Source organism: Paramormyrops kingsleyae, chromosome 21 (genome assembly GCF_048594095.1).
Source record: "Paramormyrops kingsleyae isolate MSU_618 chromosome 21, PKINGS_0.4, whole genome shotgun sequence".
Classification (NCBI taxonomy): Eukaryota; Metazoa; Chordata; class Actinopteri; order Osteoglossiformes; family Mormyridae; genus Paramormyrops; species Paramormyrops kingsleyae.
Genome location: NC_132817.1, coordinates 19,736,074 through 19,763,207, shown reverse-complemented (window position 1 = coordinate 19,763,207; position 27,134 = coordinate 19,736,074). Strand labels below are relative to the sequence as shown.

General features: G+C 43.0%; 1 protein-coding gene across 3 annotated transcripts; it reads left to right on the top strand.

Moving 5' to 3' along the window:
- Positions 1-152: 152 nt before the first annotated feature.
- LOC111841014 (tyrosine-protein kinase JAK1-like) lies at positions 153-27,134 on the top strand. 3 transcript variants are annotated; one of them, XM_023806430.2, is made up of 24 exons: positions 153-438; positions 13,738-13,942; positions 14,340-14,460; positions 14,867-15,017; positions 15,319-15,482; positions 15,752-16,097; positions 16,438-16,611; positions 17,097-17,254; positions 17,579-17,693; positions 18,172-18,370; positions 19,844-19,950; positions 20,434-20,586; positions 20,661-20,748; positions 21,069-21,196; positions 21,904-22,039; positions 22,246-22,397; positions 22,626-22,776; positions 22,863-22,957; positions 23,580-23,772; positions 24,385-24,509; positions 24,623-24,795; positions 25,350-25,467; positions 25,744-25,854; positions 26,035-27,134. In XM_023806430.2, the coding sequence occupies exons 2-24, from the start codon at positions 13,744-13,746 to the stop codon at positions 26,125-26,127; spliced, it is 3,450 nt and encodes a 1,149-aa protein (XP_023662198.1). In that variant the 5' UTR covers positions 153-438; positions 13,738-13,743; the 3' UTR covers positions 26,128-27,134. The 3 variants fall into 3 exon arrangements, with proteins under 3 accessions (XP_023662198.1, XP_023662199.1, XP_023662197.1); XM_023806431.2 differs by lacking the exon at positions 153-438 and adding an exon at positions 4,876-5,117; XM_023806429.2 differs by lacking the exon at positions 153-438 and adding an exon at positions 4,876-5,121.

The following is a 27,134-nucleotide window of genomic DNA, read 5'->3' as shown; positions in this document are numbered from 1 at the left end:
GCTTAACCTGTCTAACACAGATCATACACAGTCTGAAGCAGTCGCGCAAGGAGGGAAGCGCTTTTTTTTTTTTTTAATTTTGGCAGATTTAACCAATGACAGTTTACTGTCTTCATACTGAAAGCTACGCAGGCTCGCCCGCTGCACACCAGTGTGTCCGAATGATCGGGTGAAAAGTGGTCTCTGTAACGCTGAAGTGGCAGCAGGTATGTGAGATGGGTCCTCATAATATCCAACTCCAAACTGTGCAAAACAAGTGCAGAAGACACGAAAAGGAGGACTTCTGCTGCAGGACCCGGAAGCTTCTTTTTTGATTTGTCACATGGCTTACCGAGATATTTCAATAACAAAAAATGGCGACAATCACGTTGTTCAGTGTTGTTTTGCTGCGTCATTAAAATATTCACGTAAACACGGACAAGAAACAGAAAATTGCGGGTAAGGTGTTGCCAGATCTGTTAGATGAAACCTCTGACAAGTTACATGTAATGGTTTGGTAAATAGTGGTATTTGCGCTGGCTTTGAGGTTTGTTTACAGTTTTTGCAGTGAAGGGGTGTGTACGGTGTTGGGCGTTAGCTGTTGACTGCATGAAAGAAGACGACTTGCAGTTTAATTGATTTCAGCGTAGGCTTGCATTTTACATGCATATTGAAAAGCAACCATTATTTATGTACACCACAGTATATAGTGTACTGTACGTAACCATGAGTTTTTAGACGAGTCTATGCATTAAATGCGTGCATTAAAAGTCAAAACTGCTTTCAATCGTAATAATATTATAACATTCAATATATTTTATGTTTTTGAAAGTCGACTGTACATATTTTGTTTTGTTCTGCAGTATAGCCAAGTTGTCTTCCAGCGTACGTCTGTTTTCGTGTGCGTGCTTTTTAGTTTCAGGCATTTTAAGTGTAGAATTTTTGGCTAAGACCCCAGTTTGAGGAGAAGCAATCTGTATTTACAGTGCACGTAAACAACAAATGCGTTTGAAAAAATATATTGCGCAGATGCTTTAAAATAGGGTATTTTTGCCCTCGTCCCGTGAAATGTCACACGCAGCTAATCGAGTTGTTTACACGAAGGAGTAACCAGGGGGCGTGGTCGCAAGGGGAGGAGTTTCTTTTGTATGCAATGCGACTGGCTCGCTGCGGAAGAAGTTCGCAATGAGGGCGGGGCCAGCAGAGTATAATCATAACAAGTCTGACGTAAACCTCTCTTTGCATGAATAAATAATTGTTTTCGCATAATATAACGCTATAGTCCTAAATAATTGCCACTGCTCCCAGTCTCATTAATACGTTATTTTGCATTTCAGTAGCATATAATCCACATGCATAAATAACAAACGTTTTGAGTACCGTTTGTTTTTCGTGTGTTCATGATGGAAGTGTCTGGAGAAAACATTAAAATTAAAACCTCCGCTTCCAATGCATTACGTCCAAATTAAAAATAATCACAGTGCATGGTTATAATGAAAATTACCGATTCGTGTGCTCGCCAGAGATGTTTGAGCAAACAAACGTGTACACGATGTTTTTAACCCTTCATCATATTTTTATTATGGTAGACTGACACTAACAGTTCCCACCCAAAATCCCCTAAACATCGTTCTGTGTGGTTGCCCATAGGAAACAGCTCGCCTCATAAGTTCATTTTTACCCAGTAATTCTCTGAGAAAGCTTATTGCATGCGGACATAACACTAGATTCAAATAAATTCATGCATTTTGTATTCCTTGTAGACTTAAGAACAACATAATGTCTTATCTTGTAAGATGCCCATCATCATGATTTTCAAATTCAAGTCCGCTGATTCTTACAATGCAGTTTCTAATGCTCTATAGCTTAGAATTCACTCACTGCATATTGTTTAAGTTTTAGGAGTTCATTCCTTATCACTACAATGGATTGTCATCTCTCCCATTGTATACACATGCCTTTGCCTGTCAATGTAATTTTAATTTGATGACATTATTGAATGTGCCTCACATCAATTTTATTGCGTTTCTAACTATACTGAATCCATTGCAAGCTCACTGGTATTGCAATAATGTCACCCTGCAAAATGACTCCGACTTCATTTGTAAAGACTGCTGAAACGGGTGCCTCTCATTCATCAGCTGGGGAGGATTCAAGCGGAGACTTGATGTGACAGGCCGCCCTGGTTCAGTTATCACAGTGCTGATGCTGTCCATAGTAAAGGTACAGTACTGTGATAACTGAAGGATGGCGGCCATCTTGTCTTCAAGGCATCATTCCAGAAAATAATTATCCCTATTACTTTTATATGTGTTAAACAATGTGTGTATTTTTTTAAACCATCTATGTGCCCTTGTCACATAAAAAGTATAATTTGCCTTCAAAGTCATGAAAACATTTCCTTATTTAAACTACCAAAAGGAATTTATAACTTTTGCAGAAACTGACTGACTCCAAAGACACCATATAAGGTCACTTCCTCCTTGACTTTCTGAAAATAAGGAAGGGGCAATTTGAACAAAACAAAGAATCAGCCACTACACAAGGCTGCACATTAATATTTAAGAATTATTTTGTTTTGCAGATTTTGTTGGATAATGTGCGCAGAATCAGCACAACAGCATTTAATTTATTATTTTGTCCCACGGTGAAGTTTAGTATGTATGCACACACTCTTTAAAATAATGAAAAAAATGTAAATAAAATTTTGTTGAGTGATGGGAGTTTCCTTTATGCCAGCTGGGGAAAAAAAAGACCTTTCGGGTTTCATTTTCAAATAAATTAAATTCTACAAATGATCCTGAATGTGACTTCTGTATCACTACAGGTTAAATCTTGATTAATATATTTGTCCTTGTTAGGGAACCAAATGGCAGCACCGTTTAAATCACTACCATGACATTCAGTCTCAAATCGTTAGCAACACCTGCTACCTTCTGTGTACATTTTAGAGTTGGCAAGTTGCTTTGTGGATGAATGGCAACACTTCTGAAGCAGTAATTATAGATTAAAGATGTGTCAGTAGTTTATTGATAAGAAGACGTATATTATTAAAGTTTTTGAAGCACTCTAAATTTTATGCATTTAAAAATGAAGGGGAGCTCGACTGCCAGTTGGACACTGTGGATATTTAAGATTTTTCTTAATGTTTTTTGTTAATGTCTAATACTATGTCTGCATACTTCTGTCCCATATATATATATATATATATATATATATATATATATATATATATATATATATATATATATATATATCTCCCTTGTTCACAATCTGGTAGAGTTTGGCAATAAAAAAAATTAAGTTTAACTGTGTATGTGATAAATAAAACTTTAAAATGTGAGATGTCAACAGAAAGTTTGTTAAATGTGACTGTAAGATTTAAAAATATAAATTGTAAAATATAGTCAGAAACACTGACAATATGAAACGGAATCAACTGAATATACGAAATGAAAAATATATACGTGTAATAAAATATCAGTAAATGCTGCACGTAATACTCATTCAAGAGACATCTATTTAGATGGAAAACATAACAGGCACTGCAAATATTAGTTGCATGTATTCTGTATCAAATTCATTATCTATTAATGTGTAACTTCTCGTGTGTTGCTCCGGGTCAAATGATTTTTTGCCGCGGATGTCCTGTTCCTTTCCCAATCGATTGAAAATTCAAAGACGGCATTAACAGATAGGACGCATTAAATGCACACGTGTCTACGTTGTTATAATTGCAGAAAATTATTTTTCAAGAAGAAATTAACAATTGTATACGGTCAGACAAGCTGATTCTATTTTCGATGATATAACGTAATATTTGTCTACCTAACGTCATATTTAGATGTATATATTAAATGCGTGTTTGTACCTGTTCTTTAGTATTACAAAAATGAAGATTAAGTTCAGATACAGGCGAGAGTCGGTCACATTTGCTTCTGTTTCTTGTTAACGTTCCCCGCACGACGCATTGTAATTTTCATGGGAAATTCAAACCATGTTTTCTGGCAGTGACGTGCCGATGATACTCATATGGAAATAACGGGAAGTCCCTCCCCCAGTGTAAAACATGTGCCCGGGCCCTAATGTACCCAGCTTCTCGCCAGCGATTCACAAACCCGTCGCACTTGCGTAGCCCTCAGATGGATAAGAGCAATAGAAAATGCACAGATGGATGTTAATGTTCTGCCAATGAGGAGTTGTAAAATATCAGATGTCATGGAAATTATGAACCATGGAGCCGTGTAAAACTACTTTTACCGGTAAAAGAAAAATAAAGCCATATTTATAGCATAACTTCTGGTGCTAATTTAATGAGAACCTAACCCAGGAAATGCAAAGGGGAAATTCCTTAACTCTTAATCATGGTTTGTATTCCGCTTTCTTGTAAGAGACCACGGCAAAAAGCTGGCGTAACGGACACAGAAATAAATTCCCGAACTCCCTTTTTTGCACTAGGAAAACACCAACAATCTTTTGCAGCATGTACAGAAAACTACAGTGCTTTCAGAATGTGCCGCGTGTTTTCTCTAAGACTATACTACTACTATTATTAATAAACACGTTATTCGTTGCGTTGACCAAGCACATAAAGAAATAATTTGTAACTTTGAGATATACGGGGGAAAAAACCCAGTAGCGAACCTAACAAAAATAAAGTATTGTACTCGAAAGCACGGTTATTCGTGCATTTCATCTTGCATCCAAATAGCCCACTGCACAGATGCGCGGAAGAGTCCATTTGGTGTGACTCGGCCACTTACACAGCACGACGATTTCGAGGGAGAACGGGGAACGCCTTCCAGCGTTAACGTGGTCACGCAATGGTTAATAAAGTGCGATCGCTTTGAGTGACAGGCTCGGCATCCAATCAACATCGTGCTCGGACTGAGTGGAGCCCTGTTTTCGGGAATCGAGACGACGCTTGACAGGAAAGCCTCGCGGAGCGGGGCACACAGTTTGTCACCCGCGGATTATTGCTTCTTCTGTACGATTTAACGCGTTTCTATGGGGGAAAAAGTCGACAGATATTGATAAAGACGCATTTCTAACGTTCACCCAGGCTTATCGGCGCACGAGTCTGGGATATTTTTTCTGAGAGCTCTTGAGAAGTTGTCGATGGCAATAAAGATACGGAAGTAGGTAAGTTCATATTCGCAGGCTTTTTAATAATCCCTGCGATTGATCTCTCTTCTTCTTTGTCACGTTTCCTCTTATACTGTTAAAAAGGCGTTGTGTAGATTTTAAAAAGGGAGCATTATTGGGTTGAAAAAACTCAAAACCAAATCATTCTGGTATTTAAAATCGAAAGGTGGAAAAAAAGCCGTCCATGTTCGCTGAAGTGGCACCGTGAAAAGGGACTGAAGTCGCTGTGAAGCCATTTGGGTACTTGGCTGGGTGCCTGGAAGCCGATTGTTTTAAAAAAACCCCCTTAGTAATTAATTAAAAAAGGGGGGCTTAACGACGAATCGGCCTGTCATGTAACGAGAGCTGGACTCGTGTCACTCGCAGCAATAAGGAAGCGAAAACGATTGCCATTGCGCCGCCCGACACAGAAATGGCCGGGGGATCCGGGGAGGGGGCGGCTGTCCTCGCGGCTTAGTGTCGTCGGAGTCGTGTGCACCGCTCCGGCTTTAGTAGCGAACCGAAGGCCATTAAGGTAAACGATAAAGGGATGAGGGGCTGAAGAAAACCGAAAAATCATTTGTTAATTTTCAGTTATTTGATGACAAAGATGCGAACTTCTATAGTATGTAAAAGAATAAAAGGAAAACGCGTTACAAAGTTGACAGCTCTTTAGAAGCTCTTTCCCGATGCTTATATTATGTAATAATACATTATAAAACATTTATGTTTTAGTCAAATGTTAATATGTGATATTTTGCAACAAATAATCATAGTATTCGATAATTTCTTTTTGTCATTCACTAACTGGTATAGACTAAGTACTGCCTTCCTGGTTGAAAAGGGGTTTAAAAGCTACAGCTGGTGCAATCGACAGAAGAGTAATCACGTATACTGTACTATGTAAAAGTGTACGCGAATTATTGTTCTTACACGAATTTCGTATGACGATACTATTTGGGGTGTGGTTTGGTTGTATTAATCAACATAATATTTCATTTTGTGTTATACCAGTAATCCATTTACTGTTTTATCGTTAGATGTGCTAGTTCGAATTTAACTAAATCTTTTAACCTAATGAGTAATACAGACAAGGGTACTTTCACTTTTGTCATCTGGGGCTTACAAACTTTTTTTTTTTTTTTTTTTAACAGTGAACCTGAAAAAATGTTGTTTAGTTCTAACTGGTTCTAACTCAGATTTCAAAAAAATATTGCTTGAAATAATCTTTTCTGTTATTAGCAAACCAAAGCAGGTATTTTTTTCCTAAAAAGCATTTTTTTTTAAGACTTGGCTTTGAAAACAGTTTATGGCCACAATGTTATGGCAGTAAACGTTGTTATTGCACTTAAACAGTGTCAGTACTAAGGAACTGCTATTGCTGCTTTGGGTGTGCGGTTCAGTAGGCTACGTGCCTTTGTCCATGTCCAGAAGGTCAGGGGTTCAAATCCCTTTGCCAGCAGAGTAACCACAGCACTGTTGAGCTCTTGAATAAGTTCCTTAACCCCAACCACTCCAGACACTGGCTTATCCAGCATTTTCCTCACATGTATGTTACTTTGCACAAAAGCACCTGCTAATTGTTAATATGTTGTACCGTGAGTAACTGGTCTGATTGCTAACATTTTCATAGTAAAGGTTGATATGCTGGGAATGGTTCCAAGACTCCTGTATAGGCCAAGCGTGAAGTATTGATTTAAAAGATGTACAATAAAATCATTATTGTAAATAAACATATTAGGGAATTTAATTATTAAAACAAGATGGCCTAGCTATATTAGACCATTTAGGTCATTTCCAATAATGGTCTCCAACAGCTAACTCAGTGAATGCTTTGTCTGAAAGCTTTGTAGTAGTTTTGATTGGGACTGATTGCAAGGAAAAATCTCTTTTGTGGTGACTGGGATTTCTGTAGCAGCAAATTGCATTGTTTCATTATGGGTTTGCCATTTCGTAAGTGATTCCAAACTATGGTCATGTTCCTGCAGGTTGTGGTCTGTTAATACTGAGGGATATGGGGTTTGACTCATTTTTCAAAGAAAACTACACAGAATATATCCAGGAAGCACAACTCCTTATCTTGGGGGCAGGCAATGTCTTTGGACAACTAATTCTGGTAGAAAAATTGGGGAGAAAAATATACATTATGAAAATGGGGGAGGGGGGGACAGACTAAGAATGAAGGCTTTATATCTGGGAACATGCTTTTATGAGAGAAAGTGCTTCACAACAAAACAAAAGTCTTTCTAATGCTTGCGCCCAGTGATACACTTATTTGTATTAAGCCTGAAAAAACCCTGTTTCAGAAAATGTATTTAAACTTTGTTTGACCAGAGGTAATTCTGACAAACGAAGGTTATGACTTAATGAGCTTTCATGTACAACAGCAATTTTAATGTGGTACATCAACTGCACTCCTAAATAAGCCCCCTCCCACCCCTCAATAGGGTGACTTGAACTTAAATGCCACTTCAGTTGATCTAACCCCAAGCCTGACAGGCTAACTTGTTTTTGGTTTAGCTACTCCTAATAAATATAGCTGTTTGTACATGTTTCTATTTTATTTCATATTGTATTCATTTGTATGAAATGTAGTACTAGCAATACAGACACTAATCAAGTACTGAACTATGGTAGCACTCCGGCTGTCATTTATCTTGTGATATGTATCTACAAATTCAATTTCAGCACCATATACTGAAGTTCTTCAGCCAGCTTCCTGATTGTAATAGAAAAATAAATCATGTGCCTCATTCTGCCTCATTCGTGCTTAGCAATTTGAATCCTGCTAATGGGCCCTCTAATGCAATACCTCTTGTAGATCTAATTGCAACCCAAGGCATCTATGAGAAATATAAAATCATTATTAAAAAGCATGTTAAAGCACTTATATTTAGATAAGTCTCAGTGACTAATGCATCAAATGGCCTAAAAGGCATGGTGAATTTCCTTTGCCCTGCAGCAGTGATTGTTTTAGACTCCCTATGGACCTGCTCAAACATAACAATATTCTTTAGCTCAAGTCACAGCTGTGGTTCTGAATCCCTCAGCCAGACAATGTAAAGTTTAGAACCTGGTTTACCATACATCCTCAAAGCGCGTCTTCCATTGCTTGTTGCCTCAGAGTCATTAAAGACAGCAGCATACAATATTGAGAGATGTTCAGCATCCACTCTTCAGGCACAACTGAAGCCCTAGGATTACATGGGTAGGAACCAATGTTAGGACAACTTTAATCAGAGAAACATTAGCTTTATTATTGCATTAGTAATATAATTTACTGTTTGATGTGTTGACATCAGGAATGCTCACCCCCATATTCCCATAAACTGGGAAAACTAGCTTGACAGCTTACTGTGGGAAATAAAGATGCAGAGTTGGTTTTGACAAGATACACATTGACAAACTGGTTTTTGTTTTGTTAAAATTCAATGCTATATTAACGTGTACGTTTCTTAGTGTTTCAAACCATTCTTAGGCAGACTAAGTAACTATAGTTAAAGGTGATTTGATGAAATGGAACATGTTGCGTCATATGATCTCAGAAACGACGTTTCTTTAGCGAATGACTAATGCTTGTAGCATCTGCAACAGTTATAACGCAACACAGATGAGCCACAGTGATGGGTATTAACTCACAACAGTTTAATTACTTAAGAGTAGGGGAAAAAGGTTTTAGAAAATTACTGTACATAATTACAATCACTTTTTACTGCAGTTTTCTTAGACATCGCTACCATGTCAGTGACATTTGAGATAAAAACCAGTACTAGATGTATAAAGATGTTTGTGATAGACTTAGTACATCAGATATGTAGATGAAGGTTTCTGTTTTTGTGGATATTCATTAACTTAAAATATCTTTATAAAGCTGGCATGTTAATCGAAAGGCAAGGCAAAAGTAATTTTTGTTAACTTGATTTTAAAAGGTCTAAATACCATATTTATGTATGGCCATATTTGTGAAAAGTACCATGACTCACTTTTGTTGTTGTTCTTCATTAACAAAAAAACTTGTTTTTTGTAATGATAGCTATCTGATGTTAAAGTTCAGTCCTGACCAGCAATTGGTTCTGCCTGAAAAAAAGAAAAAAAAAAAAATATATATATTTTTTTTTCTTTTCTGCATTATTCACCTTTAAGTATTAAACATTTGTTTTTTGCTCAAGGAGACTGCTGAGTCAGAGAATTTTTTTGCAATGGATTAATGTCCTTTTTATCAGTTATTTAAGGTCCTATTTATCAGTGTAAAATTGATTAATTATGAAATAACAATTGCGACAACCTGCAGCCCTGTACCAGATGCGATGAATGGCTTAGTAGGTTAAAGCTCTGTGCCAGTGAACTGGAAGGCTGTGGGTTTGAATTCCTTGGCCAGCATAGTAATCATATCACAGTAAAGCCCTGGAGTAAAGTACTTAACCCTAACAGCTCCTTGGGTACTTAACCCTACTATCTGAACCCAAGCTATTCTCTCTTGTACCACACTTTGAACTAAAGTGTCTACTGATGAAATGTAAGTGGCTGGCAGGTGGAACGATGGACAACACTTGTATTCCCAAACGAGTTTCAGTGAAATATTTATAGGTGTATAGCATTCTAACATTAAAAACCTCCAGATTATATACATGTTCAAACCACTATGGACTGTTGGTATAGAGAAATCCTTTGAAATGCAGACTCCCTTTGTTGTGAATTGTGTTATTGCATAACTCTTCGAAAAGATCAGGCTTTCAGTCTTATAATTCAAAACGTATGAGGCAGTTGAAGATGACTGGATTTTTTTCCTCCTCAGGATTTTGTTATGCAAAGATATATCAACAGAAAATGTAGTGTGTTTACAGTTGTCTAGTAGTATGCTACACTGAAGTGTATCTATACATACACACACACTGGTAGTCTAAACGTGGCTTTTCTGCCATTCTGAAGGATGACTTTATTTATTAAAAACAAAAAACAAAAAACCCAGTAACACTTTGAGGGGACGCAAACACTTAGTATGAATCATGAACTGAATAAACTACTATAATTGCTACTTAAGATGAAAGATGTGTTATTATTCATTAATGATGAACAAACATGAGATCAGTTTGTAACTAACACTTAATTTGTGGCTAATTAATACATAAGAAATAGTATAATACTATGTCATTTGTGCCCCTATAGAAATGTGTTACCAAAATTTCCATATTCTTAGTGTTATTAGAATTAGAATTTGGTGATCAGTGGTCACAGCACACAACAACGAAAGGTGTCCTCTGCATTTAACCCATATGTGACACAGCAGGAGGCAGCTAATTTAGCACCTGGGGAGCAGTGCTTGGGGGCGGTACCTTGCTCAGGGTACCTCAGTGGTGCCTTGCTGGTCGGGGATTCGAACCAGCAATGTTTCAATTACAAGTGCGCTTCCCTAACCATTAAGCCACCACTGCCCACTAATGCATGATACTGAAAATGGCTTTTTGTACATAATCCTTAAAGAATATACTGTAAAGAGGAATGCAAAAGTGCTTGTCTCATAAAGGATTCTAACCCCCTTTAACACCAGGGTAATACCTTAATGAGATCCATTGGCCTTTCCTTGTGTAACTAATCCTATGCCACTGCTGCAGATGCAGCTGTTGCTTGCAGTGGGACTGTGCTGGGAGCCAGAGTGTTTGCTAATGTGGATTCTTCGGGCTGTGCCCTGGGCAGCAGTAATACTCCCATTATCCAGCCAACAGGCTGACCACTGGGAATTAATCCAAGCCAGGGCAGCAAACATTTTTGGAACAGATGATTTTCACTACTGGATGTTACGAGGCTTGGATTCTTATCCGGTTTAAAGGCATAGCAATTTTAATTACTTAATTTAGTAAGATGATTTTACATAAAGCAGTGCTTCTCAACCCGATCCTTGGGGACCCCGAAAGGGTCGACGTTTTTGCTTTCTTTCAGCTCCCTGCCAGACAGTCCACAGATCAAAAATGTGCACTGCCTGGGGGTAGCTGAGGACTGGTTTGAGAAACACTATACAATTTTCACGTACAATTGAAAGCAGGGTCAGATGGTCCCTGGAGCAATTAGGGGTGATGGGTCTTGCTGAAGAGCCCAACTGTGAATACACTTTGCTGACTTTAAGACTTAAACCAGTGACTTATAATCACCTAACTTGCTGAGCTACACACCTCCCCAGTAGGCTGACTTGTTCCCACAATACGTAGGATCATGATACACAGGGCAACTTAACAAATGTTGCCGGGCAATGTTGTTGACCACTATTGCTCAGGCACTTTTACATTGATATTGGGCAACAAATTTCTATTTGAAAAATTTAGATCAGCAGTGGGCAACTCTTTGCAATCATCCACATCCAGATGAGTTGCCCTTTTTCTCACTTGGTTGGCAATTGCCCAAGAACATTGCTCACTGTATCATCACTGTTATAAGACTTAACATAAATCAGCAGAAAAGAATTATGTGGAGAGCATATTTTCACTTAGTTTGGAGGGTCACAGCAGTGAGCTGAGAAGCTATAAAGCTAGGATAATCAAGGATCTGGAACTACTACAAGTTTGCACTATTCTTCTGGAATAATCGTTCCAATTCTTGAAAAGCAGCAGATACCTGTATTGTAGGACCCCCTCCAAAATGCCAGATTCCTCCATGTGTTGGTGGCCTGATGTAAATGGTAGGAACAAAGTGAGGAATTTGTACCCGGTGGTTCAACTGTGTACCAAAAAAAATTCACAAACTTTGACGTGCTTTGCAGTCCAAGCTTGCGGTTATAAATTGTTCTTCTCGATTCTTCGGTCAAAAGCACATCCATCCACAGACACGCTAGCGATTTCCGCAGCTATCGCAGCTGAGGTGGCTGTCAATAATGCACCGGTCGTCACTGAGGTTAACGAGGTCACCCCATAACATTAGAGATGACCTGCTTATATGAAGAGAAAAAAAAAGCCGATCAGTCATGCAGTGAGTTCTTTTTCGACAGTACGGGGTATTCTGCAGTAATATTGATATGAATAAGTCAGTATTAGGGCTGGGGAACAGCCATGTGAGACTTAAAATGACCTACCCAGGGTCCAAAAAGGGTTCCTAAATAAATAGTAATGCATTCAGCCGTACAGTCTAGTTTCACCAACCACTTACCCAGTTAAAGTCATTGTGATCCAGATCTAGATCCTTGCAGTAACAAGAAAAACACAATGCTAATTGGATGGAACATTGGAAATTGGAGGTTTTTGTCAGAAAAATGGCCTTACATATATCAGAAAGTTTGATTTTTGAATAATCTCTCCTGCACCACGAACACATGCAATAAGTATAGTGAATCAAATGCTTTGACTTCGAATGGCCTCAGATCTGCACCAGTAATGAAAGTGAGCAGGTTGGTGGAATGGAGAAACCACTTAAGACAGGCGCTTGAGGGAGGGATTCCCTGGCAGGAACATCTCCTTACAGAATCCTTTGTGTTTCACCCAGGAGTCTGGTTGGGTGCGTTCAGCAGGTGGCCGATTTGGTGCCCAAAGGTAGACGTAATGAATTAAATGCTCGCTTCATGCGAAAGCATTTCCAGCCCTTGATTGTTGCTGGTGTTTCATCTCACAAGCAGCACAGGCCTGGAGGATCCCTCACGTTTTACAGCATTAAGACACGGCTTGACTGGAAACTGATTCAATCCCTGCCATCAGTGCAGAGCTTCTGGAGATGCTGGTGTGGTGAGCAGTGACAGCTGGCACTGATCGTGGAGGCAGTAGCGACACGCTCTTAACACGTGACAGTCACAGTGGGTAGGGAACTAGCCTTTGCCTGTTGTATTCAGATCCATTTCCAATACACAACTCTTCATACGAGTATAAACAGAAACTGGTGTCATGACTCTGTGGTTAGCACTTAGTTTCTTCTGGATTCTTATATCCCCTGCAGATTGTCCCCTGCCTTGTTCCCTGTTCTTCTCTCTATAGCTTGCCGGCTCACTGTGCTCAAAAAGATGTTATGGAAGATGGATGAAACTATAAATAGTGTATGATGTCAATGAGAATATACATGGAAATCCAGAGATTTTATTCGAAGAAATACACTCCATCAAAAAGTTATTGTGATTATTTTCCAAAAGAGATGCTAAGCTATAGGGAGTCCAAGGACCTCATGTATAACAGAACTGGACTTGTGTTGGCAACTTGTCGAATTTAAGGTACCCCAGATTAAGTGAACTTTATTAGCCTAGGTGTCTTGCTAACCCAAAAATCCAGCTTTGTCCCTGATAGAGACCTTAGTACAAGAAAAACTAAGATGTTAAATGCAGATTTCTGTGTCTACCAAGTCAAATGATTTAATTTATATATTTAACAGAAATGCACAGTTGAGAAGGTAGGGAAATCATTCTGCCTGCTAGGGGATTTGAACCTGTAACCTTCGGATCATGGGCACTGGAAACCACAGAGCTACACACTGCCCCTCATGATAAACATTCAGCATTAACAGTGCTTGTTAGCATTGTAGCTTTGAGGATGCATATTTTTTTATTTTTTTGGCTTGTATGGAAACTGACCTTGAGCCGACATGAAAAGGGAAGACATTGGGTGGGAGATCCCACCCAGGGCGGTCGCTGGCCTTCAGCGGGAACAATCCTTCCTGCCTCCCCTCCAGGGCTCAATGTCACGACTCACAGCGATGGAACTGGGCCGGCAACTCTGCGGGAAGATGAGGAAGGCGAGGAGACCCGAGACTGCTGTGCTCGTCACAGCCTGCGGCTTGGGGATCTACTTCTACACCCCAGAGATCAACCCACTGGAGATCCAGGAGGGAAGCCACTCGGCCGAGGACCTGTGCCTCGAGGCGGCCAAGAGATGCCGTAAGTCGGGCCGGCTTGAGACAGCCGACAAGATGTCATCAGGAAACTAGCTCCAGCCTCAGGCCAAAGTCGCAGAGCTGCTTATCACTGTCTCTGGTGTGCGGGGGTGGGGGAGGGGGAGGGTATAGCAGAGGAAGTCGTGCAGGAGAGCATGCTCGCGAAATCGGCAAAAGGGTGTATCCTGGAAACAGACAAACAAGATGGTAAAACAACACTTAACACGGACACCTATGGAGACCCACACTATAGTTAAAACATGCATTTCTCTTGTGACAAAGATGTATGAAAGTCTGTCTCCTATTTACCAGTGCATCCTGTGCTAGGCAGCGTCACACCTGGCATGGAAACGAGAAACTTTTTAGCGATGATCATTTACAGATGCTTTCACTTCTTTCAGGCATTTCTCCCCTCTGTCACAACCTATTCGCCCTCTATGAAGAATACAGGGACATCTGGTATCCCCCTAATCACATTTTCACAGTCGGTGACAGCTACGTGAAGCTGCATTACCGTATGAGGTGAGTGTCGGCCGCGGGGGTGGGGGGGGACTTATGTCACATTGAAAGTGACGCATGTAACTCCTGTGTGAAGCACATGCATGTCCCGATGCCTTTACTGGGGGGAACAAAAAAAAAAAGGTTTCCTCACAGCCGTGAAAACTAAAATGATTCATGGGGCATGGTAAGGAAAGGGCAAGGAGCTGGATGTGGAGGTTTTTGGTGGCGCTTAAATACGGAAGTGGGAAATCTCCCTAAGAGCCGAGAGCAGACGTGCGCGGTGCTGTCGCAAAGGGCTGTCTGCCAGCATGCGTACGCGCCCTCGTACGCACGTACCGCCGCTGACTGCAGAACACACAGGCGTCACACAGAATCTCGGGTGACCGGAAGGGAAACTCGCCGCGTGACACAGCATCTCTCGGTCCAGGTTCTACTTCACTAACTGGCACGGCACCAACGAGAATGAGTCTCCCATCTGGAGGTACTCCCTGAACAAACAGAAGAGCTGTGCCAAGCAGGAGAGCCCAGAAGGAACTCCCCTCCTGGACGCTGCGTCCCTAGAGTACCTGTTTGCCCAGGTAACATCGCGCACCACCATCTACAGCCTTAAATGGCATTGGGGACCAGTATAACAATTCTGTCTGTCTTTCTTCAGCAACCCCCCCCCCCAAACCAAATCTGACATTTAAAGGGGGGATTTCTGGTATGACTAAGCGAATGACACCACAGGGCCTCCTTACGTGTCTGGTCGAGTCGGCCAACTGACACTTTCCACCAGCCGGAACAGCTGCAGACTCCGAGGGTCCCGTCTGCTTGGCTGGAGGTCACTGGCGGCATCACGGCTGACCAGCTTGCTCTGTTGCATTGTTTCTTCTTTAGGGGCAGTATGACTTTGTAAAAGGACTGGCCCCGCTGAAGAGCTCCCACAGTGAGGAAGAGGTACACGAGATCGAGAACGAATGTTTGGGTATGGCGGTGCTGGCCATCTCGCACCACGCCATCAACAAAAAGATGTCCCTGCCCAGCATACCAGCAGAGCTCAGGTAAGGGACGCCCTCTCACACACCGATAATAGTCATTTGAAAGGGAAATTTTATTCTCTTTATTGAATGCCTTAGAACTTGCCATTATCCAGAATGACTCACAGCTGGGCATTTACTGAAGCTGGCCTTGCAGTTGGCTTAGTAATTTGAACCCGAGTTTGAGACTGATTGAGTCTAATGTCCATATTTATTACAAAAACAAGGCTGCTGACCTTGGCAGGCTATGCAGGCGAGTAGAACGAAACCAACCCCTCTTGTTTTCTTCTCAGTTACAAGAAGTACATCCCAGAGAGCTTAAACAAGACCATCAAACAGCGCAACTTCCTCACCCGTGTTCGAATCAACAACGTCTTCAAGAACTTCCTCAATGAGTTCAACAGCAAGACCATCCAGGACGGCCACGTCACCACACATGACCTGAAGGTCAAGTACCTGTCCACCCTGGAGACCCTAACACGGTCCTTTGGCAAGGAGGTCTACGAGACGAGCATACTGCAGGTCTCCAACGAGAACATGAAGTTTCCAGTGTTCGCCTTCAACGAGTGTGACCCGCCAGTGTACGAGGTGCAAGTGTCTGGGAACAACGGCATCTCTTGGCGAAAGAAGCCACTCAATGTAAGTAGAGCATTGCACTAACACACAAATTGTAACCCTTCCCTCTACTCTAAGTCACAAATGATTAATTTCTTACATTTATTCAATATATAAAGTTATGGGAATTATCAGAACTACACAATGCACTGCCTTGTATGATTGCGTATCATTTATGGCCTTGATACCAATTATGACCTTGGTTTGCACAAGAAAGGGCTCTTGTGAACATTTTAGAAGTTGTCATAATGATGAGCAAATTTAAATATTATATTCCAATGCCAGCATGTACATCCATTTAAATGAAAAAGATATACGGATTGGTTTGTAAGCTTTCAGGTTTGTCCCCCCTCTATCTGTGCAGAATTCCTTCCTACTTAAAAACAAGAACAAATCCAAGAAAAACAAGATGAAAAACAAAAATGAGAAGAAAGAGGTGACCATGGATAGATGGGAACTGTTTTCTGACTTTCACGAGATTACCCACATTGTCATCAAGGAGTCCATAGTCACTATTTACAAACAAGAGATGAAGATGGTAAGTTCTCACACAGGTGGAAGACATGACAGGCTTCTACCAGTTTTAGCTAATGTCCGTGGTTTAACCGAGATGCACGGAACACGGACATCACAGTGGTTGAAAAGCGAGGAGGAGATATGTATGACATGCATTAGTAGGAGATCCTTAAGGTCACCATAACGAGAGCGAGAGAGAGAGAGAGAGAGAGAGAGAGAAAGCAGCAGCAAGGATGGAATGTTTCCTCACCAGATGAACTAGAGTTGCCAAATTGTCCATAGGTATGATTGTGTGTGTAAGTGAGCCCTGCAATAGGTTGGCGCCCCATCCTGGGTTATTCCCTGCCTTGTGCCCATAGCTTCTGGAATAGTCTCTAGACCCATGAGACGCTGAATACGATAAGTAGGTGAAGAACATGGATTGGTGCTCAAAATGGACAGCGGAGCTCTCATTGTTGTACCACAGCGCTGAGACATAGCTAACGGGGCACCGATTGCGTCTTACAGGAGATGCAGCTGGCCTTCCCCGCTGAGGCGCTGTCCTTCATTGCCCTGGTGGACGGCTACTTCCGACTGACTGTGGATGCCCATCACTACCTCTGCACGGAGGTGGCTCCCTCCTCCGTGGTGCAGAACCTGCAGAACGGCTGCCATGGGCCCATCTCGTAAGTTGGGGGGGATGGCATCCGTTCCCACCTGCAGCGTCGTCCCACCGCAGCAAAGACGGATCTAAGAATTAGCTAGAATTACCACAAAGGATGTGTGGATGGGCGTGTGGTCACTGATCAGCAGCGTTCCATGTTTTTTCTTTCTCATTTTTTTTTTAAATCATCAGCTGTTTTGACGGCATTGAGCGGTAAAAGTAACTGAAAACCGCCAAAAAGTTTTCCATTACGCGACATGCTGCAGCGAACCCTCCGGACAGTGGTCGTTGCATGTTTTTTTAAAAAATGTTTATTATTGCACCTGTTCCTTTTTTTGTTTCTCAGAACCGACTATGCCATTCATAAGCTACGCCAGGAGGGAAACGAGGATGGCATGTATGTGCTGCGCTGGAGCTGCACGGACTACAGCCACATCCTCATGACGGTCACATGCAACGATGTATGACAGCTCGCCGCTGCGCTGGGGTTGGGGGGTTGACGTCATATGATCTGGGGGCAGCAGTCAGGAATTAGCTATTACTGTTTACCAGAAGACAGAAGGCTTCGGGGACTGGTTATGGTCATTGATGTAGCTGGCCTGATCAACAACAGTGTTACTACCGATGTGTATTTATACTGAGACCTCTACATTTCGCAGTTAACATCTAGCACAGTGGCATTATCATTTTGCATCCAGCCAGTAAACAAACAGGCTCAGCTAACACTGGCCAGAGATACCATCTGGTTGCAGTGCAAACCGCAGGAAGGGAACTTTTTATTGTTTGTCAGCAACAAGAAAAAAATGTGTCTATAGCCAAAATTAGAATGTGTCTCTTGTCATGATGTCCTCCAGTCTATTTTCAAACAAACCCCCTTTGTTTTTATTATTATTATTTTTTTGTTTAAATATTGTCCCTCACCCCTACGGCGGATAACAGGTGGACCTGTGCGAGTCCAAGATGACCCGGCAGTATAAGAACTTCCAGATCGAGGTGACAGAGGGAGGATTCCGGTTATGTGGAACAAACACCTCGCAGAGCAGCCTGAAAGAGCTGATGGACTACCTGGCGGGACAGTGCCTGCGGACGGAGAACGTCAGCTTCCAGCTAAAGCGCTGCTGCCCCCCCGAGCCCCGAGGTGCATCACTGTCCGGTTTTACAGGGGAAGTTCACACCCACCAACTCAGTAGTGTTTTACAGAGGCGACATTGTTGAGACTTTAACCAGCAACTCTCACATTATGAGGCCCAAGTCATTAACCGACAAACAGCCCCTAAGATAACAGCCTCTTAACAAATCAGCCTTTCATCTAACACTCTACTCCGCCAGCCTGATGCCTCATGTTCCCTGAATGTTCGAATGTTGTACTTCTGGTCCCTGAATAGTCGCATTAGGTTCTTGCCTTGTTTGGTAGCTCCTGCTCCAGTCCTGCTCACACTCGTACCTGGGCGTTCACTGCATGCTCAGCCTAGCTGCACTTACGCCAAGCTGACTCCTCAACTGCACGTACGTTTGCAACGTGCCATTTGCCTTAGTTGTACGTCCCTACGGACAAAAACATCTGCTAAGTGCATAAATGGAAAAAAAACATACTGCATCATACTGCCCAGAACCCAGGAAGTGAATGAGACAAAAATCCTGTCTCATTGAAATCAGGCTGATGATGATGTCAACTGTTATTGCGTGGCGGGAATGATAGATTGGGTTAAGGGGGGCTGTACTGGCATGGAGGCAACACAGTAACCCAAGGAAAAGGGTGTATTGCCTAGATTTTAGAGTGGATTTTGTAGCTACTGTGTCACATTGTCTTCTTCAAAACAGAGCATAGGTGAACCAAGATATTTTGTCACAAGGTAAAGCAGAGCCTAAGAGGTCCAGTTCAACCATAATTCAGTTTTGATTAAATGTGTAGTTAGAGTGTTTGTAGGCAAGTATATGTTTATCCAGGTATATAAATGTATGACAATGGTAACTCTAGGGGGGGTGCTAGTTAATTAAATGTACATATGTAATAGAATCGGGAGCACTGAACTGAAGGTTATAACCTGGATGGGGGGCCCTGCTGTGTTTCCCATGGGGAGTAACAAGTAGCTAACAGACAGGTTACTGTGGCGACCCTCGGGCACCCCGAGCAGGAAGAGCAGTGAAAGCAGTGAAAGCAGTGTTCCAGGGAACGACTCGCACCCGTTTTCTTCGGAAGCGGCTGTAGAGGTTACGAAACTCTAGACGTGAGTCAGGAAGCGGACGACTCTGTTGTGTAGAAACGACTTCCTCCTGTGACTTTGGTGAAGCGCCGACAGCCTCAGTTACCTTCTGTGTCAGAGAGCACTCCTGTAATCTGTGGGGGGGGGCTGTACAGAAGGATGTCTCTGAATGTCACTGTGGCCGATGCCACACTGCACTTTCCCTCCCCACCCACCGGCTCACCACACACCCCTGCGGTCGCTCTGACTTCCTCATAGACCTGCGGAAGGCCCCTCTTCCTCTCGTCTTCAGTTAACGGGAAGGGTCAAAATGGAGACCGGGCTGAATTTCCTCAGGTTCACCTCATTGCTGTGCACTTCCACACCTGGGGCTGTCCCGGTGATTAACTTCCCCGCGTTTGTTCCAGAAATTTCCAACCTCCTGGTAGTGACCAAGAAGAGAGACCAGGATACACAGGATCATCTCTTCAGCCAGCTGATATTCCACAGGATACCCAAGGAGGAGATCGTGCAGGTGTGCCTCACGTGTGTGTGTGTGTGTGTGTGTGTGTGTGTGTGTGTGTGTGTGTGTGTGTGTGTGTGTGTGTGTGTGTGTGTGTGTGTGTGTGTGTGTGTGTACGCGTGCGTGCGAGGATGCATTTATCTGTGACACCCGCCACTAGTAGGCGCTGGTGTTCATGTGGTAGTACGCATATCCCCGAGGTTCCTGACAGGATGGTAAAATCTGAAAAGGCAGCCTTGGTGCGAATATTCTTATGAGGCGAAACTTTACTGCCTCCCAGCTCCCAGTCAGTCAGGAACACTGAATACCTGGTTCAGGTGTGTTGGAGGCTGGGAGGGTCACCAAGGACTGGACTTAGTAAAATCAATAGTGCCAAAATTTGTTTATCATCAATGGGAATCCCCACAAACACAGCCATACTTAACGAGCATGTTTTTGTGTGTGTATATGTGCTGCCCTTTAACTGCCTTTGCTCATGCGCATTCCCACCACAAGGGGGAGCACTTGGGTCGGGGTACCAGGACCAACATCTATGCAGGCATCATGAAGGTGAAAAATGAGGATGACGAGGATAGCGGCTACTGCAGCTACAGCGAGACTAAGGTGGTGCTGAAAGTGCTGGGGTCCAGTCACAGAGACATCTCCCTGGTGAGAGTGCCCCCATCAGCATCCCCCCCCCCCACCATCCCACCAAATCTCACCTATCCTGTTCTACCTGGCAGGCGTTCTTCGAGACAGCCAGCAGGATGCGGCAGATGTCCCATAAACACATCGTCCCGCTGTATGGCTTGTGCGTCCGCGAACTGGAGTGTGAGTCTCAGCTAAAAGATGCTCCATGCTTCACCGACCAGCGAGATTCTGGAACACTGTCAGACATAACCTGTCAGGAAAAACAGCTGCAGGTGTAGGAAGCAGAACAGTCTGCATTCACGAGTGAAGTTGATTTAGTTGGGCAATGAAGGTGACAACTTACATAACAAACCCAACTTGAAGTAGGTAGGATGATTGTAGTCAGACTGGTCTAACACACTTTTATTGGGAGTATCTGGTAAGCCCACCTACCACTAGCACCAAGGCTCATCTGTCTAAGCATGAGGTGGTCATGTGACCCGGCCGCTCCCTTCTCGCAGACATCATGGTGGAGCAGTTTGTGGAGCTGGGTCCGCTGGACCTCTTCATGCAGAAACAGCGGCACTTCATTACCACCCCGTGGAAGTTCCAGGTGGCCAAGCAGCTGGCAAGTGCCCTGAGCTACCTGGTGAGAGAGGAGCCCCACCGAGGGGGGGGGGGGGGAACTGTGCCTTTCCTGAAGAGCATAAAGTCCGAGGGAGGGAGGGAGGGAGGGAGGGAAGCGGATTGGGACACCGCACCTACACACAGAACTGGATATCTTAATGATATTATGCAGTTTAAATGTCTTGCAGAAGAATCTACACACAGTTCCAGTAACTTTCTGGTTGCATTATAGTTTCCCCATTATGCTTTTCTGGTTTTTCCCTTTCCCTTAATGTGTTATATAGCGTTATGTGCATGTAAATGGTCTGCAAAGTGTTCAGACCAAAAAGTACACTCTCACCACAGAAACCACTCTTCTCTAATCTGCCTGAAACACATAACTGGTATTCTAGTTCTTACTTCCGTGACATGGTGAGGTCACCTCGTAAGACAATCCTTATTGGCTGCCTACCTGCAAGAATCTGCCTGCAGACCACAAGACTGGGGCAGAGCATGTAGGGCAAGCTAACCAATTAGATAGATATACTTTTGGAACATTAAAGCAAGTAAATTATAAAAATACAATTATGAATAATAAAAATGAGTATAATAGGGCCCCTTAAAGCATTAGTGTAATGTGCCTTAATGTGCTGATACTGACTATATCTATGAGCCACTTCAAATGTAACAGCTTAACCCTCTGTGCCACAAGCTGCCATTCACCTACCCAACTCAAATCTGCCCCCCCAGGAGGATCTACGGCTGGTTCACGGCTACGTCTGCACCAAAAACATCCTCCTGGCCCGAGACGGCCTAGAAGGTGAAGACGGGCCCTTCATCAAGCTGAGCGATCCAGGCATTCCAATCACTGTGCTCACCAGGGCAGGTAGGGCAGGGCACATGGGGGGGGGGGGGGGTTCCTGAAACACAGCCGTATTACCATAATAAGCCAAGGATTTCTGATATTTCCAGCACATGGATGTTTCAGAAGGGTTGCATAAGAAAGGGACATTGACATTCTGCTACGGCCTACACAGCCCTTAATTTAGGCAAACTGTGCTAATGCTGGTGTGTGTGCCTCCCCACTTCCAGAATGTGTGGACCGCATCCCCTGGATTGCCCCAGAGTGCCTGAGGAATGTAAAGGACCTCAGCGTGGCAGCAGACAAGTGGAGCTTTGGCGCCACCCTGTGGGAGATTTGCTACGACGGCGAGGCACCACTGAAAGAAAAAAAGCTGACAGAGGTACGGCTCAGCCCTCCTCGGCGTTTTCCCACCACAGATTTAACATAATAAAACAAGAGGCCTGGAGTTTGCTAAAGCATCTCACTCAAATAAACCTTTAATCCATTTAACTCCCATATCTGAGCTCTAAATGGTTTAGCAGGAGCTGTTTAATTATTATTCTCCGGAGCCGTAAGAATAGGACTGGGCAGGTACAAAGGAATAACACTTTGTGTTCTACCCGAGCAGAAAGAGAGGTTCTATGCCGCAGAGTGCAGCCTGGCCACCCCAGACTGCAAGGAGCTGGCCGACCTCATGAAACAGTGCATGAACTACGACCCCCGTAAGAGGCCCTTCTTCCGAGCGATTGTGAGGGACCTCAACAAGCTGGAGGAGCAGAGTAAGTCCCCGTTAGCAGTCAATCCCATCATAAGCGGTCATAAAACATCTTCAAAATAAACACTGGGGTCCGCTTCCGTCCTGCAGACCCATCCATCGCCTCTGGGATCATTCCAGCCCAAGAGGTGGACCCCACCCTGTTTGAGAAGAGGTTCCTAAAGAAAATCAGAGATCTCGGAGAGGTGCGGGCAAGTCCTTCTCGTCACGCCTTTGATTCCAAGCCACACTGTGATTTCCTGAGCTGTCTAGATTTCTTTTCCTGCTGGCAATGCCCAAAATAGTCGTGACGAAGTCTCGTTCTGACTTGTGGTTCGACTGGTGATACCAGCAAGGACTGTGACTCATTCACAGAGTTTTAATAACAAACTGCACCTAGGCAAGTTACAGCGTCAATTGATGTCTGAATCAATGTGTGGCAAGGAAGGAGATGACGGTTATGTGGTACTGTTCTGGCATGTTCTGGCTGCATCAAATGTCACGGTGCTGATTTCAAAGAAATGAGATCCCGGGAAAACGAGTTTACCTTTAGTGTAAACATAATGTACTTGTTACACGCTTGGGGGAACATGGAAATGGACAAAGCTCACTTGTATGCGAGGGATTAAATCTATTAAGTAAAAGCTACTCTAATACGGGGTGTTAACAGGACCTGAATCTAGTTCCAAACACATGATGCAAATGTGTCTATACATAATCCAGACAGTCACTAGAAAAGGACACCTGATGAAATGTGAAGCGCATGTTTTTCAATGAAGAGGTTTAGGTTCCACGTTCTAACGGAGTCTCCCTCCCGCCGTGCCGCAGGGCCACTTCGGCAAGGTGGAGCTGTGTATGTATGACCCGCGGGGCGACCGCACCGGCGAGCTGGTAGCTGTGAAGTCCTTGAAGCCCGAGAACAAGGAGGACCAGAGCAGCAGCCTCTGGCGTGAGATCGACATCCTGAAGGATCTCTACCACAAAAATATCGTCAAGTACAAAGGCATCTGCAGTGAAGAGGGTAACAAGATCCAGCTTGATCTTTCTACAGATTTTTTAACCTCATTAATGTAGAAAGGCAGCCCTGCTTGTTTGCTTCTCGTCTACATCAGCTTACAAGTCTTACCTATTTATAAAGCTAGATATTATCACTTGGGCAATTCAGGCTAAGTACAGTGTTCTCTGGGTTGGGGTACCCACAGGTACCCAACGGGTAATCCGAAAGTTTTGGTGGAACGTATGAAAAATATCCTAAAATCTAAAATTTGTGGGTAAGGGTGCGGGGGGAAATTAATAGGGCATAGATCGACCACAGTTTTAAATGGCAAACACGTATTTTAAAAATAAGTAGGCTATAATTTTATATACATTTTTGAAAACGTAAAATGCACGTCCACAATTGGGTTCCTGAACCCCTGCAGGACTGTCACGGGTTGGTCTGCTTCACTCCCTGTTGCTCAGATATCTCACATCTCTACCTTATTTACAAGAACGCAAAATAATTTGATATAAGCAGCAGTACTTTTAAACTTCAGCTGATAACATTCCGTGTCCTCCTCCTGTCACGCATACAGAAGGAAAAGTTAAATTGAGCGAGTATTTAGCACTGGCCCTGTCGCTGTGGTCTGTCTAGGTGGGAGAAGCATACGGCTGATCATGGAATACCTACCTTCGGGAAGCCTGAAGGAGTACCTTCCCCGCAAGAAGGCCCAGATGGACTTGAAGAGGCTGATAAGTTATGGAACTCAAATATGCCAGGTATGTCATGGCAGGCAGCAAACATGGTAGCAGCCCTTCCTGGATTTGTACTTTGGCTGCGCGAGGTGATGGAAAGCATGCATTCATGAAGCAGTCTTGTTCTCTCATTCCAGGGAATGGACTATCTGGGGTCTCTGAACTACATCCACAGAGACCTAGCTGCTCGAAACGTGCTGGTAGAGAATGAGGAAACTGTCAAGATCGGAGACTTTGGGCTGACCAAGAGCATCAAGGACAACGAGGGCTACTACACCGTGAAGGACGACTTGGACAGTCCCGTCTTCTGGTAGGAGTCCAGTAGCATGAAAGGCCATAGTCAAGGATTACCGTGGGTGACCTAGTGGTCTATAATGCTGGGTCAATAGCTGTAAATGACTTCAGCTGTAACTAAAGGCCAGGACCAGTGAGGGATATCGTTGTAAGTGAAGCGCCGGTAACTATAGGTGGCCTCATTGAGAATATTAGGTGCCAGTACCAGAGGGTGGCTCAGAAACTGATCTTGGTGAGAACGAGAGAGGTCAGTGGCCTCATTGGAAGCCGGGGTCACAAACTGCCAGAGACCTCAATGAGAAAATCACAGCAGTCTTACCGAGCCGGTTTGGGCTGTGGCAGTTTGTGAACTTGATTTAATAATAGACTGCCAGAAGAAAAAAGGAGGATAATGAAAAACACTATTCTGGATTGTAAATGCGAGAGCAGTTGGATATTGATCTGGGCTGATGTCATCCTGCTCAGCACAAACCACCACTTCTAACAACTGTGAGAAAACCACCAAGATATCTGCCACCCCGGGTGGACGGTGCATTAAGTGAACTTCTGGCTGCGTGGTTTTTCCTCCAGGTACGCCCCGGAGTGCTTATTGCACTGCAAGTTCTACCGCGCCTCAGACGTCTGGTCTTTTGGGGTGACCATGTACGAGCTGCTGACCTACTGTGAGCCAGAGAAAAGTCCTATGCAGGTAGGCAACTCCTTAAAAACCCACCTGCGCACGTCTGCCACAGAAACTCTTTCTGACAGTGGGGGCATCGTCACATAATACTGATGAAGTAAAGGAACAACGTTAACATAATGATATATGGTGGTGAACTGTATTATGTCAACAAATCAAACTCACCCACTGCAGCTCTGGTATTCACTGCCTACACACTAATGCAAACCAGCCCAGTTTCTGCAGTTCCTCTAGCATTTAGCCATGAAGCGGCATTTCTGACCCTCCCACCCTTTGTCTTCGCAGGTGTTCTTGAACATGATTGGGCGAACCCAAGGTCAGATGACTGTCACCAGGCTGGTGAAAATTCTGGAGGAGGGGAAGAGACTACCTTGTCCACCAAACTGCCCAGAAAAAGTGAGTGTAGCCCCAAGCACAAAACCAACACTGTATGTCTTTAGAAAACCTCTAATTCAAATTCCACTCCTAAGATATTTTTAAAGGACATTTTAAAAGTATTAACTGTATAAGTTCTCCTATCACACAAAGTCCACAGTAAGGCTCCATTAAGCGGCTCCGGTCTGGCTTTCAATGCAGGTCTATACTCTGTTGACGAAGTGCTGGAAAAGTGCCCCAGAGGAGCGGATCGACTTTAAGGGTCTGATCAAGGAGTTCGAGAAGGTGCCCTGACTTGCCCACAGGATTGACGTGGGAAAGCATCTATTTTAAAATGATTTTTTTTGTCTTTATCAATGTTTAAAGTCTCAGGAAGACTAGAAATTGTTACATTTAGCTGATGAGCATCGGAAGTGCCAGTGAATAAAATTGTAAATAGATCCACAAGTATAGTATTTCATTTTTTTTGTTTAAACTTCAGCAACCTTCAAAGCAGGAAACCTTTTGTGCAATCTATAATCATTGGCATTAATCCATTTTTACGTGGCATCACAGAATATCATTTAAATATATTATATAATAAATGAAAGGTCTGTGTGTCATTCTCTGTCAAACTCATTAAACTGCTTAATTTGCTTCTGAATAATTGTTTCTCAGCTGTGGATGAACCATCAACAGCACTTAGTGCCCCCACATAGCCACGGTTCATCTGTTCTGGAAAATTTATCTGGAAATACCAGACCCAGGAATGGAATGACCTTGGCAAACAGCACTTGTATTTCCAAGAATTCCAACCTGTCTCAAAGTATTATAGATTTAAAAGATAAAAGATCCAAAGAAGATACAGTTGAGACAACAGATTAAAAAAATAATTTAAAAAAAGACTTTTTTTATACTGCAAGGTCTGAAGACCTGAATATCTTAGAGAAATCCTTATAGTTATTTACACTGTACTGTTTTCAGCTTAGAAAAAAGAAAAAAAAAAAGTCTGAAAGTATCACTATATCATATGACATGTACTACATGATATTTTAAAGTAGGACAGATGGCACACTCATGCTGATGTTAAGCCTGGGAGAGACGTTAACAAGCAGATGTGACAAATATGAGCTACGCACACTGTAAGGCGTCCGATCAGACAATGATCCACAGGCGACAAATCAAGAGTTTATGTAAAAACGAGCTGCAGATGATCTGTCATTGGCTAAGTAAACAGAATGCTTACTTTAAGCTTAAAAATGTTTAATTTGAGAGGTGCTTCATGTAAATAAACTTTTAAATAAACTTTTAATAAAATCCAA